The sequence below is a fragment of the Bos javanicus genome, chromosome 12 (assembly GCF_032452875.1).
Source record: "Bos javanicus breed banteng chromosome 12, ARS-OSU_banteng_1.0, whole genome shotgun sequence".
Taxonomy (NCBI): Eukaryota; Metazoa; Chordata; class Mammalia; order Artiodactyla; family Bovidae; genus Bos; species Bos javanicus.
The window spans coordinates 2596573-2612325 of NC_083879.1; the positions used below are offsets into that span (position 1 = coordinate 2596573).

A 15753-nucleotide genomic window follows, 5' to 3' on the forward strand; every position below is an offset into this window, starting at 1 on the left:
CATTTGTAAGTATTATAAATATATAAATATTTATATTTAGACAGTAGCTTTTAACTTGATTATATAAATATTTTGCACGATCATGTCTTCTTGTTTGAGTGGAAAAAAGTTTGGATTTTAAAATTCATGTCCGAAGAATATTCAGTTCCACATAATTTATTAACATATTACTTCTTTATTACTGTTTTAACAATTTACCACAAATTTAGTGGCTTACTATAAAACAAATATATTGCATTTTTGTAGCACAGAAGTCTGGTGTGGCCTTACTGTGCCAGAGTCCAGGTGTTAGCCGACTTGCATTCCTCTCTGGAGGCTTCAAGCTGTTTTTGTTTTCCAGCCCCTGTGACCGCCCGCATTCCTTGGCTGGTGGACACACTCCTTCATTTTTTCTCAGCCAGTGTCTTTGAAGCTCTGTTCCTCTGTTCACAGAAACCTTGTAGAGGTGGCCTCTGTTCACATCTTCCTCTTACTATTGTGCTCTCCCTCTTCCACTTTTTATGACCTTTGTGGTTATATTGGGCACATCCGGATAATCCAGGATAATCTCTCTGGTTTAGGGTGAGCTGATAGCAACTTAATTCCATTTTAAACCTTGGTTCCCTTTGTTGTGTAAGTTAATATTTAATAAGTTCAGGGAATTAAATGAAGAGCTCTTAGTGGGGTTGGGTCATCATTCTGCTTACCACACTTGGTAAATATAAATCCAGTCTTATGAATTGAAAATCTAAAAATTTACTGTGGACATATGCAAAATCTTTATATATTCATTAAAAAATAAGAATTTCATGCTGTTTGAAGTCTTATTTTTAATTTTAAAAATACTTTCTAATTGTACAGTGAAGAACTTGCCTATTTTGAACAGAGCATAGAAAAAGCAGTACTTTGTTAATAATCATTAATTAATTTAGCACATATTTTATAGTGCCTACCATATAAAGGAATGGTGTTAGGCTCACTCAGGTATAGGCTTGATCAGACACAAACTTTACCTTTGTAGAGTTTATAGTGTGGCAAGGGAGATGGCATTTATATATATATATATATACACACACACACACACACACATATATATGTATATATATGATTATAATACAAGGTAAACCTGGCTGTATTGAGATTGTTAGACCTAGATAATATGTGAGGTATGTGAATGTGTGTGAGTGTGTGTATGTGTTAGTTGCTCAGTCATGTCCAAGTCTGCGACCCCATGGATAGTAGCCCGCCAGGCTCCTCTGTTCATGGGATTCTCCAGGCAAGAATACAGAGTGGGTTGCTGTTCTCTTCTCCAGGGGATTTTCCTGACCCAGGGATCAAACTCAGGTCTCCCGCATTGCAGACAGATTCTTTATTGTCTGAGCCACCAGGGAAGCCTGAATGTGTGTGTAAAGGTCCCTAAAGGTTGAAATTAGTTCAGTTCAGTTCAGTCACTCAGTCGTGTCTGACTCTTTGCAACCCCAGGGACTGTAGCACGCCAGGCCTCCCTGTCCATCACCAACTCCCGGAGCTTACTCAAACTCATGTCCAACGAGTCGGTGATGCCATCCAGCCATCTCATCCTCTGTCATCCCCTTCTCCTCCTGCCCTCAGTCTTTCCCAGCATCAGGGTCTTTTCAAATGCGTCAGCTCTTCACATCAGGTGGCCAAAGTATTGGAGTCTCAGCTTCAGCATTAGTCCTTCCAGCAGAAGGATCCTGTGAGAGAAAAGCTGTGTGGGGCAACTTTGAAGACTTTATTTTGAAAGGAACTTAGGATGGGAAATATGATAAGGGGAACACAAAGAAATGTTGGGCCTGTAATTTTACAAATCTAATAGTTTTATTACTTTAGAAAACAAAAATAATGAAGTAAAAAAAGTAATGAATTTGTGATGAAAGATTAAAATTTAAGTATATATTAACTAAAAATATTCACTAAAAATATTAATTAAGATGATTTTATGGTTATCTAAAAAGATGCTGAAGAAATTCAGTGTAATAAATAGGTCAGCTATCAACTAGAAAGATTAAAAAAAACCGAGTCTTTTATTAATAACTGAGTCTTCTGGTCTTAGGCAGTTTTACTGAGAGAAACTTCTATTTATAAGGGAAAATCATATTCCTTTATTTTTATTCAGTTTGGTAGTATTAATGTTGAATATTTTTTTAGAGATAATCTTAAATTGCCACTTTTTTGTTTTTGGCTAGTCAATCAAGTTTTTGTCCAAAGGTACATAGTGAGTGAAAAACTTGTTCTTTGATCTAACTCTTTGATACATAACATTCTCTAACATTATTTTTTAATTAATAACACCATTGGGGATTTTTTTTTCCTTAAATATATTTCCTTATATATATTTTTTTTCCTTAAATATATTTCCTAAAATATATATATTAAAGCCTCGCATGGTATAGGCTTAATTATAATTTGAATTTGACTTTGGGCTTGTACAGAGTTTGCTTATGCTGTAATTTGGAATTGTGAGCACCAACCATTATTTTTTTCTTAATTTTAATGTCAGTATACTAATTTGCTATAATACTATTATTGTCAATCATATTTTGATACAGAGGATCTGTATAGACTTTGTCAAAGGGATGGTTTAATCATTTAAGTTCTAACAAGGAAGCATATTATATGTATTCCCTTTCTGAGCTGAAGATGATTGAGGCAAAGGACCATTGACAGCCATGGCACTTAAGTTCTCTCTGTATTCTTTTATCTGCAAGGTTCATCATCCTGTGTCTTCAATGCCTTTTCAAGTTTTCTTTCACATCAGAAAAGTTAGGTTGTCTTGTTTTAGAGATATCTTCATTTTTATTATTAAAACTGTAATCATATTAGTTAAATCTTGCAAGTGCTGTCATTAAAATTCCCTTGATTTCGTTTCTATTCTTTCTCTTGCCTGTTAGAAGCAATATGATATCTTTTGTCCCCCTGAGTGAAGTGCTAAAAAATGTTTGGTTTTGCCTGAAATTTTCTGACATTTAATTGCCAATAGCTGAAATGTAATTGATCACATTTATCCAGGTGAGAAAGCTGTTCCTTTGGTATAGATTGAATTCTCCTTTCTCAATTATATAGCTAATCAAATAAACATTGAGTAGTGCTTGATTTGAATATGTAATAATCCTGGATAGAGAAGAGGAAAATTAGTTGCTTTCAAGATACAGAGACGAAAGCTTAAGGCTTAGTATTTGGGAATTTAACTAGAAATAAAACTGAAGATTAACTTGGTCAATGATTTCCTTCTCACAGTTTATTAATAAATTTTCCTAGAATTTAAGAAGCACATTAATGAAGATATTTTCTTTTGGTTTTACTTTTAGAACTTAATAAAGCATCTTCCCGATCAAGAACAGTTGAATTCACTGTCTCAGTACCAGAGTGAATATAGCAACCTATGTGAACCCGAGCAGTTTGCTGTCGTGGTGAGTACCCTGTCAGCTCTCTGGAGGGGACGTCTGTGCTGTGCACAGAGGAAACAGAATGTGAGGCTTTTCACGTCAGTACTATTCACAAGCATTCAATGTCCACCTTGCTTTTCTTCTTAACCTGAGGATATTTATGGAAAATTATCTTGATTTTAAAATGCATGTTGAAATTCTAACCATAAATGAAATCTAAGGAGTTCTTTCAAAAGTACAAACGTGATTTTTTATCTTTTCTATTTAATGTGAAAATGTAAAATGAAACCTGCACTCCTACGACTAGAGTGGATTGTGCTTTATTCTCGAGCAGTGTGTTCCAACATATCGCAAGAGTAGCTTCACTTTCTCATTCTACTCAATCACTTCAGTTCCTCTCATGTTTTAAACTCTAAAATTAGAAATACAATTTCTTTTTGGCAATGAGGATGAAAAAATGAATGCATTTTATAAAATCTTCAAGACTTCCAGCCTCCAATTTTATAGAAGTTGGGATCTAAAGAGATGAAAAAAGACTTTCCAATGTTATATGTTAGCTCTATTGCAACATGAATTTAAGATTTTTATCAAGTTTTCTTTTCTCCTGCTCTTACCTTCTACCATTAAATTATCATGTTGACATTGGGTACCTCAGCCATCATGATGATGTTTAAAGTACTATTTCATTTTTTTCTAATATATAAGATTTTTTTTCCCTAGAGTCTTCAGCTATATTATTACCAACCTCCAGGGACGTGGTAGTATTATATTTCTATAATTCTGAAAGCTTGGATTGGATTACTAAAGGACTGTGTTTACATACTATTATTTGTCATGTTATTGACACTTGATTTTAAACTTCTTCCTGTCTCTTCATAAATCCAATCTACTCAGCTCTCTCTGCAGTGACTCTCCTGCCCCCAAAGTTCACAGACTCAGATTAGAAAGAAAAAAAAGGCAGGTTTTTCCTCTTCATAGCCCTGTAATTTTTATTATAAAACTTTTAAACGTTATTTTTAGAAAAATGCTATTTTTTTAACCCGAGTCTCTCCAGAGAGCTCTTTTATCCTCTTGTCTCTCTCTCTCTCTTTCTTTATTTTCTTGTTTATTTTCTGTCACCTGATCAGTCTTTCTCTTGATCCCTGTGACACAATATCTTCCATATAAGACAAGAGAGAATTTGCGTTACATTTTTAACCACAAGCTGCTTAGATTTTTGATGTTTGTTCGTCCTTTTTGACTCTTGAATGAAAATCATAGCATGTAAAATTACAATTTTAAAATATTCCTATCCATGTTAAATATGAAACACAAACTTATATGAAAATATCTGCTTACCAAGAAACTCTTTATGTTGCATATCATCACAGAGATTTAAAACTATTCTCATGTTTTTCCTGGTGATTGTCACAGAAGAATGAACTCTAACTTGGAGATGTTTTAGGTTTATTTAAATAGCCAGGTTATGGCTGCCTTTGAAAAACGAGGATTCCCGTCAAAGAGGCATGACTTACAAGTGTTGTACTTAGAGGGGTCAGAAAGTTAAAATAAGTATATTCCCAGATACCAGGGCTTTAGACATGGTAATTTTGATTTTAAGACAGAAATAGTTTCAGCACATGTCAATGCAAACTTGACCTTGACTCTACACATTCTGTGCTGATCATAACTGACTACAAATGGAATATAAAGAGAACAAGAGTGATACTGTTGAAAACCATCTGCTATTATCTGTTGATTATGAACATTTCTAAAAATACTATTTCAAGTTCTGGTTTGTGTTACACTAACATCTTAGAACTGGACATGGAACAACAGACTGGTTCGAAATAGGAAAAGGAGTATGTCAAGGCTGTATATTGTCACCATGCTTATTTAACTTATATGCAGAGTACATCATGAGAAACGCTGGACTGGAGGAAACACAAGCTGGAATCAAGATTGCCGGGAGAAATATCAATAACCTCAGATATGCAGATGACACCACCCTTATGGCAGAAAGTGAAGAGGAACTCAAAAGCCTCTTGATGAAAGTGAAAGAGGAAAGTGAAAAAGTTGGCTTAAAGCTCAACATTCAGAAAAGGAAGATCATGGCATTCGGTCCCATCACTTCAGGGCAGATAGATAGGGAAACAGAGGAAGCAGTGTCAGACTTTACCTTTTTGGGCTCCAAAATCACTGCAGATGGTGACTACAGCCATGAAATTAAAAGACGCTTACTCCTTGGAAGGAAAGTTATGACCGACCTAGACAGCATATTGAAAAGCAGAGACATTACTTTGCCAACAAAGGTCCGTCTAGTCAAGGCTATGGTTTTTCCTGTGGTCATGTATGGATGTGAGAGTTGGACTGTGAAGAAGGCTGAGCGCCGAAGAATTGATGCTTTTGAACTGTGGTGTTGGAGAAGACTCTTGAGAGTCCCTTGGACTGCAAGGAGATCCAACCAGTCCATTCTGAAGGAGATCAGCCCTGGGATTTCTTTGGAAGGAATGATGCTAAAGCTGAAACTCCAGTACTTTGGCCACCTCATGCAAAGAGTTGATTCATTGGGAAAAAACTCTGACGCTGGGAGGGATTGGGGGCAGGGGAGAAGGGGACGCCAGAGGATGAGATGGCTGGATGGCATCACTGACTCTATGGACGTGAGTCTGAGTGAATTCCGGAAGTTGGTGATGGACAGGGAGGCCTGGCGTGCTGCGATTCATGGGGTCACAAAGAGTCGGACACAACTGAGCGACTGAACTAAACTGAATATCTTAGAATATATTTGTTTTGATGAAGAAAGAAAGACAGTTGAAGAAAAATGTGAAGTTTTATATGAAGTTTTTTGGGGGAAGTGGGTAGCAAATAGTAATATTCTTCACTTCATCTTTTTTTCCATTCCAGTTTTTCACCATTTTCAGTCTGGCTCTCTACTTCTCAAACCCCCACGCATCACCCAAAAGACAGGAAAACTTTTGTAAAGTTCTATACAGTTGAGAGTTACCCCGAAAATGATGAACCACATGTGATGCCTGATGTTTTCTATTCTTTCTAATTTAAAAACTCAGTGAGTTCACTAATTGATTAAAGAGTGATGTCTTTTCAGTTTATCAACATTATATAAATTATACCATAATTTGGTTTTAAGAAATTGATTATAATTACCACGTGTATTTTTTAAAGATTCTCATAATGCTGTTTCATTTTTAAAGTAATAAGCTTAGTATACTTGTATATATATTGAAGATGGGCTGTTAACTAGAGGTAAACTAAACTGCAGATTCTTACAAGACTTTGCTCTCATAGAAAAACCTTTACTTATTGACTAAACCTATATTTAAAGTGCTAATCATTTCTGGCTGAAAAATCTTCAGAGTCACAAACAAGAAAGAGTCAGAGGTGGTCATTCCACCCCAAATAGGATCGAAACTTGTCTTTTTACTTGTTTTTATCGTAGATAGACTGGTGTTAACTGTTTCATCTTCAGGTTCTGTGCACTGATACTGTCATTTCTAACATTGTTTTCATTTTTATAGAAATCAGTTAAAACCCTGCAGTTATTTTCGTTGCCAGTTTACATTTTTGTTTTATCCAATTACGTAAATTCATTAATTTGATTCATATGAATTACAGATGTAGTCTATTTAAATAAACACTCAAATTTGATACAGTGGATAAAGTTACTAAAGTTGTTTGCATTATATAATCTGCTTTAATTCCACACAAGAATTATGTAAAACAGCAAACAAACAAAATCCAGCTTACCTGGAAATCAGTGTTTGTCTCTATTATTTCTGTTTCATAGAAAGGTGGTTTGTGAAAGTAACACATCCAAACTGCTGGTAATCAATGTCAATTAAAGGCCAAATAGAAGCTACTTCCTTGGCCATCTAGTGGTTAAGACTCCAACCTTCCAATACAGGGGGCGTGGATTTGATCCCCTCTCAGGTAACTAAGGTCCTACATGTTCTGTGGTGTGTCCCAAAATACCAAATAGAATATATAAAACACAACATGTAAATTAGAAGTATGTTCTACTTTTGTCATATATTACTTACATACAAGTATCTGGGTCATGGAAAAAGCAAGAGAGTTCCAGAAAAACATCTATTTCTGCTTTCTTGACTATGCCAAAGCCTTTGACTGTGTGGATCACAATAAACTGTGGAAAATTCTGAAAGAGATGGGAATACCAGACCACCTGACCAGCCTCTTCAGAAACCTATATGCAGGTCAGGAAGCAGCAGTTAGAACTGGACATGGAACAACAGACTGGTTCCAAATAGGAAAAGGAGTACGTCAAGGTTGTATATTTTCACCATGCTTATTTAACTTATATGCAGAGTACATCATGAGAAATGCTGGGCTGGAAGAATCCCAAGCTGGAATCAAGATTGCCAGGAGAAATATCAATAAACTCAGATATGCAGATGACACCACCCTTATGGCAGAAAGTGAAGAGGATCTAAAAAGCCTGTTGATGAAGTTGAAAGAGGAGAGTGAAAAAGTTGGCTTAACAGAAAACGAAGATCATGGCATCTTATCCCATCACTTCATGGGAAGTAGATGGGGAAGCAGTAGAAACAGTGTCAGACTTTATTTTTTTGGGCTCCACAATCACCGTAGATGGTGATTGCAGCCATGAAATTAAAAGATGCTTACTCCTTGGAAGGAAAGTTATGACCGGCCTAGACAGTATATTAAAAAGCAGAGACATTACTTTGCCAACAAAGGTCCGTCTAGTCAAGGCTATGGTTTTTTCAGTGGTCATGTATGGATGTGAGAGCTGGACTGTGAAGAAAGCTGAGTGCCAAAGAATTGATGCTTTTGAATTGTGGTGTTGGAGAAGACTCTTGAGAGTCCCTTGGACTGCAAGGAGATACAACCACTGCATTCTAAAGGAGATCAGTCCTGGGTGTTCTTTGCAAGGACTGATGCTAAAGCTGATACTCCAGTACTTTGCACACCTCATGCGAAGAGTTGACTCATTGGAAAAGACTCTGATGCTGGGAGGGATTGGAGACAGGAGGAAAAGGGGATGACAGAGGATGAGATGGCTGGATGGCATCACCGACTTGATGGACATGAGTGTGAGTGAGCTCTGCGAGTTGGTGATGGACAGGGAGACCTGGCGTGCTGTGATTCATGGGGTCGTAAAGAGTCAGACACGACTGAATGACTGAACTGAACTGAACTGAGTGGTCTATCGAGTATGATATTCATATATACTATTCAGAAATGTGTGAATATCCATTAAATTTTATGTCCCTTATGTTTTCTTGGAGAAGGCAATGGCACCCCACTCCAATACTCTTGCCTGGAAAATCCCATGGATGGAGGAGCCTGGTAGGCTGCAGTCCATGGGATCGCTAAGAGTCGGACATGACTGAGGGACTTCACTTTTCACTTTTCACTTTTGGAGAAGGAAATGGCAACCCACTCCAGTATCCTTGCCTGGAGAATCCCAGGGATGGTGGAGCCTGGTGGACTGCCGTCTGTGGGGTCACACAGAGTTGGACACGACTGAGGCACCTTAGCAGTAGCAGTATGTTTTCTTTGAAACACTAAACCTTTTACTATGTCTATATTCTCTCCACATTTCCTATAATACAGTTTACATATCCACTTTTATTTATTTCTCCCTTGAAGTTGAAGCAAAGTTCTTTAATCCTGATATTATCTCTATTCTTTAAAAAATAGTCTTAATGCAGGCGAGCTGTATCTCGGTACTTTTATGGTACTAAACGTTTAATTGCTCATCTTATTTATGTTTTTTCCCAGTAATTCAGAATCTTAAGTTGCGTCCCTGAACTTATTCTTGCAGCCCTTCTAGCTGAAGCCTTGGCAAGTTTGAGCAGGACAGTCCCCAGGTGTGGGAGGTGGCCCTGCTGATGCTTGTAGTCTAGTAGTGCTGTTGACATGGTGATAGCTGGTACCTTTTAGAACTGATAACCCAGTGCTACGAATTCAGGACCTAGGAGTTTATTGATATTATTGACTTGTTTTGTGGCTGATAGCTATGCTTTCCAGGAAATTTTGGCATAAGGAAAAAAGAACACGTCAAATAGTCTGAACAAGCTGTCATTTAATTCTCAGACCAAGTGTTCTATTCGAATGATATTTTGTTATTTTAGAGATGGGTTCTGAGAAATGGTCCATCTTTATATCGTTTTGTGTACTGTGAAATGAATGAGACAATTTACAGTGAGTTTTATTTGTTGATTTAGGTTTTGGGCTCCCCTGATAGCTCAGTTGGTAAGGAATCCACTTGCAACGCTGGAGACTTGGGTTCGATCCCTGGTTTGGGAAGATCCCCTGGAAAAGGGGAAGGCTACCCACTCCAGTGTTCTGGCCTAGAGAATTTCGTGGACTGTTTATAGTCCATGGGGTCGCAAAGAGTCCAGTCACGACTGAGCTAGTTTTACTTTCTAGGTTTTGGGCAGAAGACATTGAATACTAACCAATGTGCTAAATTTGAAACATTGTTTTCCCTAGACAGTCCAGTATAAAACTCTTTGTTGAGAAATTGTTTCATATTTGGAATGCCCTAGTCTCATGCTTTATTCAGCTTAATTTTCTATCAGTAATATTACAAAAGGAAAATATACTGCTTAGAAACTCTCATTGGATCAGTTAGCTGTCTTTTTTCCTGGATTCCTTATTTTTCCTCTCAGCCTTACTATCTCCTTGTTTATTTCCCTCAAATACTGCCTACTCATCAAAGGCTGGTTTCTGTTGAAAGAACCTGATTTTAGTTGTATGACTGTATTTTTTTATATTTGCAGTCATCTTTTGATCAATAAGCCATTAGGCAAAATCACTGTGCTCACAGTAGTACGGTTGGTTAACTGTGTGAGAAGTAAGATATGTAAATATTCAATGGGATCACAAGATTTAGCTGAAGCTTAGAAAGAGGCCTAAAATTTGCATTTGAAACTCGGTATACTAGAATTTCTTTGATTAAAAATTCTAAGCTTTTGAGTATTTGTATCCACATTATTTAGTTCTTTTAAGCTGCCAATTCTTCAAAGCAATTGTAGTGTTTATAGGAAATTGAATTGAACAAATGTTTTGTTTGTGTACTGTATTTTGATCTATCACCATTTGGTGTCACTGTAGGGCAGGGCTTTTAAACTTTGTGCAGTAGAGACTTTTATTTTTAACCAAAACATGTTGCAAGAAGTTCATGCAAATTTTCTTCCATTAAAAATGCCTCATTTTAAAATACACCTAAATATTCTTGTTATAAAACATTTAAATAATGTATAAAAATATTGAATACAATGTAGAAGTTTCCTTGTATCTCACTACCCACTGCATTCCATATAAATGATCTTTTTAAATGTTTTGCTGGCTTTCCAATCCTTTTTCTTTGTATTTACAAATGTGTGCATACTCATTTGCACATTGTTCTAAAACTTCACCGTGAAATGTTTTGGAGACTTTGTTTTTATGATGTGATATTTTGAAATTCCTATATGGTATTTCATGCTGTGCTCAGTCTTGTCTGACTCTTTGTAGCCTCATGGACTATAGCCTGCCAGCCTCTTTTTCCATGAAATTTTCCAGGCAAAAATACTGGAGGAGGTTGCCATTTTTCACTTCAGGGGGCCTTCCTGACCCAAGGGCTGAACCCTTGTCTCCTAAGTCTCCTGCACTGGTTGGCGGATTCTTTACCACTGTGCCGCCTACTGATATTTTGACTTTTTCTATAACTATTTCCTCAATGAAGGATGGTTAGTTTTTGTATTCCCCCAGGTTTTAAAAAAAAAATTCTGCATGCCTTGTTTGTGTATGTGTTTGGAGGGAGTGTTTTATAGAGGTTATGTGCATGAACTCTGGGTTTAAATCCTATATCAACCTTACAAGCTTTGTGATCTTGGGTAGTTGTTCATTTTCCTGTACCTCACTTTCCGTATTTGTGAAACTTACATTAGTTTCCTGTTGCTACTATAACAAAGTACCACAGACTTAGTGGCTTGAAACGAAATACATTTATTGTCTTAGAATCCTGGAGGTCAGAAGTCTGGAATGGGTCGTTAATACTGTGTTCCTCTGAGAGCTCTGGAAAGGATTTCCTCCTGGCCCTCCCTGCGTTTGGCGGCTGCCACACTCCTGGCTTACCGTCTGCCATCCCGCTCCCTTCTCCTTTTGTCATCTCCTTCCTTGGCTCTCTCCTCAGCTTTCATAAGGACATTGTGTTTATATTCGCTAATCTAGAATAATCAAGAGTCTTAATTTAATCACATCCACAATGTCCCTTCTGCCATGTAAGTTAACATATTCAGAAGTTTTGGGGATTAGTCTGTGACCCTATTTGGGGGAATCACGATTCTGCCAGCCTCAGGCCAGTGGTCGTGTCTGCCTCCACTACTACAGGCCAGTGGTCATGTCTATTTAATACTTCTGATGCTGGGAGGGATTGGGGGCAGAAGGAGAAGGGGACGGCAGAGGATAAGATGGCTGGGTGGCATCACCGACTAGATGGCCGCGAGTTTGAGTGAACTCCGAGAGTTGGTGATGGACAGGGAGGCCTGGCGTACTGCGATTCATGGGGCCGCAGAGAGTCGGGCACGACTGAGCGACTGAACTGAACTGAACTGATACGTGTAAATCAGCTTGTAATCCAAACTCTTCTAAGGGTTAGCTTTTGTGATTAATATTATTATTTCTTTGTAAAAGTTGCAGAATTTGAATTCCTAGGTGAAAACTTCTGTTAATCTTGGTCATTCCTGCCAAGTTAACCTTCTAGAAATTATGTCAATTTATATTTTTATGAACAATATACATGAGGATTTTTGTCTTGCACCATCACTAGTACTTAATATGACCTTTTTATTCCACTTGTGATTTTATTCTTCACTCTATATTTCCAGGCTACCGAATGAGATTGACACAGTTTATTATATATTTATTGGTTATTTATACTTCTTCCTGGATTCACTTTCTTACTATATTATCTTTCTTTCCTTATAGTTTGTAGAAGCTCCTTATATAACCTATGTGTTATTCCTTTGTAAATATTTACAGATTTTCCTATTGCCTCTCACTTGTCCTTCCATGTTTGTTTATGATGTCTTCTGTATCCTACGTTTTCGAAGTTTGATTATGAAAATGAATTGAAGAGTCATGTTCCTCACTCAAGGCGTGTTCTGTGTTTTAGGACAAGCTCAGTCCTTTGCACATAATCCATATCAGTCGCTCAGTCATGTTCAACTCTTTGCGACCCCATGAATCGAAGCACGCCAGGGCTCCCTGTCCATCACCAACTCCTGGAGTTCACCCAGACTCGTGTGCATCGAGTTGGTGATGCCATCCGGCCATCTCATCCTCTGTTGTCCCCTTTTCCTCCTGCCCCCAATTCTTTCCAGCATCAGAGTCTTTTCCAATGAGTCAACTCTTCACATGAGGTGGCCAAAGTATTGGAGTTTCAGCCTCAGCATCAGTCCTTCCAATGAACACCCAGGACTGATCTCCTTTAGAATGAACTGGTTGGATCTCCTTGCAGTCCAAGGGACTCTCAAGAGTCTTCTCCAACACCACAGTTCAAAAGCATCAATTCTTCGGCACTCAGCTTTCTTCACAGTCCAATTCTCACATCCATACATGACCACTGAAAAAACCAAAGCCTTGACTAGATGGACCTTCGTTGGCAAAGTAATGTCTCTGATTTTTAATATGCTGTATAGATTGGTCATAACTTTACTTCCAAAGAGTAAGCATCTTTTAATTTCATGGCTACAATCACCATCTGCAGTGATTTTCGAGCCCCCAGAAATAAAGTCTGACACTATTTCCACTGTTTCTCCATCTATTTCCCGTGAAGTGATGGGACCAGATGCCATGATCTTAGTTTTCTGAATGTTGAGCTTTAAGCCAGCCTTTTCAGTCTCCTCTTTCACTTTCATCAAGAGGCTTTTTAGTTCCTCTTCACTTTCTGCCATAAGGGCAGTGTCATCTGCATATCTGAGGCTATTGATATTTCTCCCGGCAATCTCGATTCCAGCTTGTGATTCCTCCAGCCCAGCGTTTCTCATGATGTACTGTGCATATAAGTTAAATAAGCATGGTGACAATATACAGCCTTGACGTACTCCTTTTCCTATTTGGAACCAGTCTGTTGTTCCATGTCCAGTTCTAACTGTTGCTTCCTGACCTGCATACAGATTTCTCAAGAGGCAGATCAGGTGATCTCGTACTCCCATCTCCTTCAGAATTTTCCACAGTTTATTGTGATCCACACAGTCAAAGACTTTGGCATAGTCAATAAAGCAGAAATAGATGTTTTTCTGGAACTCTCTTGCTCTTTCGATGGTCCAGTGGATGTTGGCAATATGATCTCTGGTTCCTCTGCCTTTTCGAAAACCAGCTTGAGCATCTGGAAGTTCACTGTTCATGTATTGCCGAAGCCTGGCTTGGAGAATTTTGATCATCACTTTACTAGCGTGTGAGATGAGTGCAATTGTGCAGTAGTTTGAGCATTCTTTGGCATTGCCTTTCTTTGAGATTGGAATGAAAAGTGATCTTTTCCAGCCCTGTGGCCACTGCTGAGTTTTCCAAATTTGCTAGCATATTGAGTGCAGCACTTTCACAGCATCATCTTTCAGGATTTGAAAGAGCTCAACTGGAATTCCAGCACCTCCACTGGCTTTGTCTGTAGTGATGGTTTCTAAGGGCCACTTGATTTCACATTCCAGGATGTCTGCCTCTAGGTGAGTGATCACTCCATCATGATTATCTGGGTTGTGAAGATCTTTTTTGTACATGTCTTCTGTGTATTCTTGCCACCTCATCTTAGTATCTTCTGCTACTGTTAGGTCCATGCCATTTCTGTCCTTTATCAAGCCCATCTTTGCATGAAATGTTTCCTTGGTATCTCTAATAATCTTGACGAGATCTCTAGTCTTTCCATTCTGTTGTTTTCCACTATTTCTTTGCATTGATCGCTGAGAAAGGCTTTTCATCTCTCCTTGCTATTCTTTAGAACTCTGCATTCAAATGGGAATATCTTTCCTTTTCTCCTTTGCTTTTTGCTTCTCTTTTCACAGCTATTTGTAAAACCTCCTCAGACAAGCATTTTGGTCTTTTGTATTTCTTTTTTTCTGGGGATGGTCTTGATTTGTGTCTCCTGTACAATGTCATGAACCTCCATCCATATTTCATCAGACACTCTGTCTATCACATCTAGTCCCTTAAATCTATTTCTCACTTCCACTGTATAATTATAAGGGATTTGATTTGCGTCTTACCTGAATGGTCTAGTGGTTTTATAAGTACGTGTAAATAGCAGTTGATTAAGTCTTCTTTGGATGGTGTGGAACATCCTGTAAAGTTATAGAATGAGTGAAATGCCACTTACCGTCCCTCACTGTCTCCCTAAGCTACTTCGCTTGCTTCCTATAACTTTCACGTGGATGTCTAAAATTCTTAAAATAATATCCCTTAAAAACAAAGTAACAAAAAATCTTCATTGAAGTATAATTGGTACACAGTAAAAATGCATATATTTAAAACTTGTAGAATTTGATTCATTTTGATATAAGTGCACTTGTGAAACCATCATCATAATCAAGATAATGAACATGCTCATCAACCCCGAGTGCTTTCTCAGACTTCTCCGTGAGCCTCTCCTTCCTGCCCGCTCAGGCACCAGCGTTAGGTCTCTGAGGAGCAGCCACAGCCACTCCTTCCGCCCCTTGTCTCGCCTGCCCTGTGCTTTATCTCCCAGACCACTTACCCTGTTCTCAGGCCCCGTGCCCAGGCCCGTCCAAAGCCTGCTGTCCCTATTCTCTGCTTTGGGAAACGCTCTCTGGAATTCTTTCTCTAGCACTTCTGTTATTCCTTGCACAATTCAGGATCCTTCCTCTTTGTTATCATAATGCTGGGTACTTTCTGTAGATGGTTCTTATTTCCCTGAAGTATGCCACAGATTTCATTTATGCTTGGCACTTTTGAACAAGCTGAAGTATACGAACTCATCTTTATATTCCTGACCCATGGTCCATCTTGAGCTACATGGTGGCTACCCCATACAGGCTAAGTGAATATGTGAAAAACGAAAGAGAGGAAGAGAAAGGAGGGAAAGTATATATAGCAAGAATAGTAAAATAAAAATGAAGTTAAGAATTGTTTTTGATATTTTACTTTTTAATTTGTTTTCTGACTATAATAATTTGTAATACTTTGAAATTATCAACAATTATTAGAAAAAAGGTTCACAGAAAAATTGGGGGCAAGTTACAGAGATTTTCTGTATGCACATGCATAGCCTCCCCCTTTATCAATATCTTCCAGTAGAATGATACATTTATCATACTTCATGAACCTACACAAACACATCATAATTGCTCAATGTCCATCGATTACCTTAGGGTTCATTCTTGGT

At 37.9% G+C, this 15753-nt stretch overlaps 1 protein-coding gene across 7 annotated transcripts in view; it reads left to right on the forward strand.

Moving 5' to 3' along the window:
• DIAPH3 (diaphanous related formin 3) overlaps positions 1 to 15753 on the forward strand; it is a 562435-nt gene that overhangs the window by 268259 nt on the left and 278423 nt on the right. For all 7 annotated transcript variants that reach the window (XR_009739822.1, XM_061434429.1, XM_061434430.1 and 4 more), the window contains one exon: positions 3309 to 3410. Coding sequence is in view for 6 of the 7 variants with exons in the window: in XM_061434429.1 (XP_061290413.1) it covers positions 3309 to 3410 (102 nt within the window). In the remaining variant the exon portion in view is untranslated. The remainder of the gene's footprint in view (positions 1 to 3308; positions 3411 to 15753) is intronic.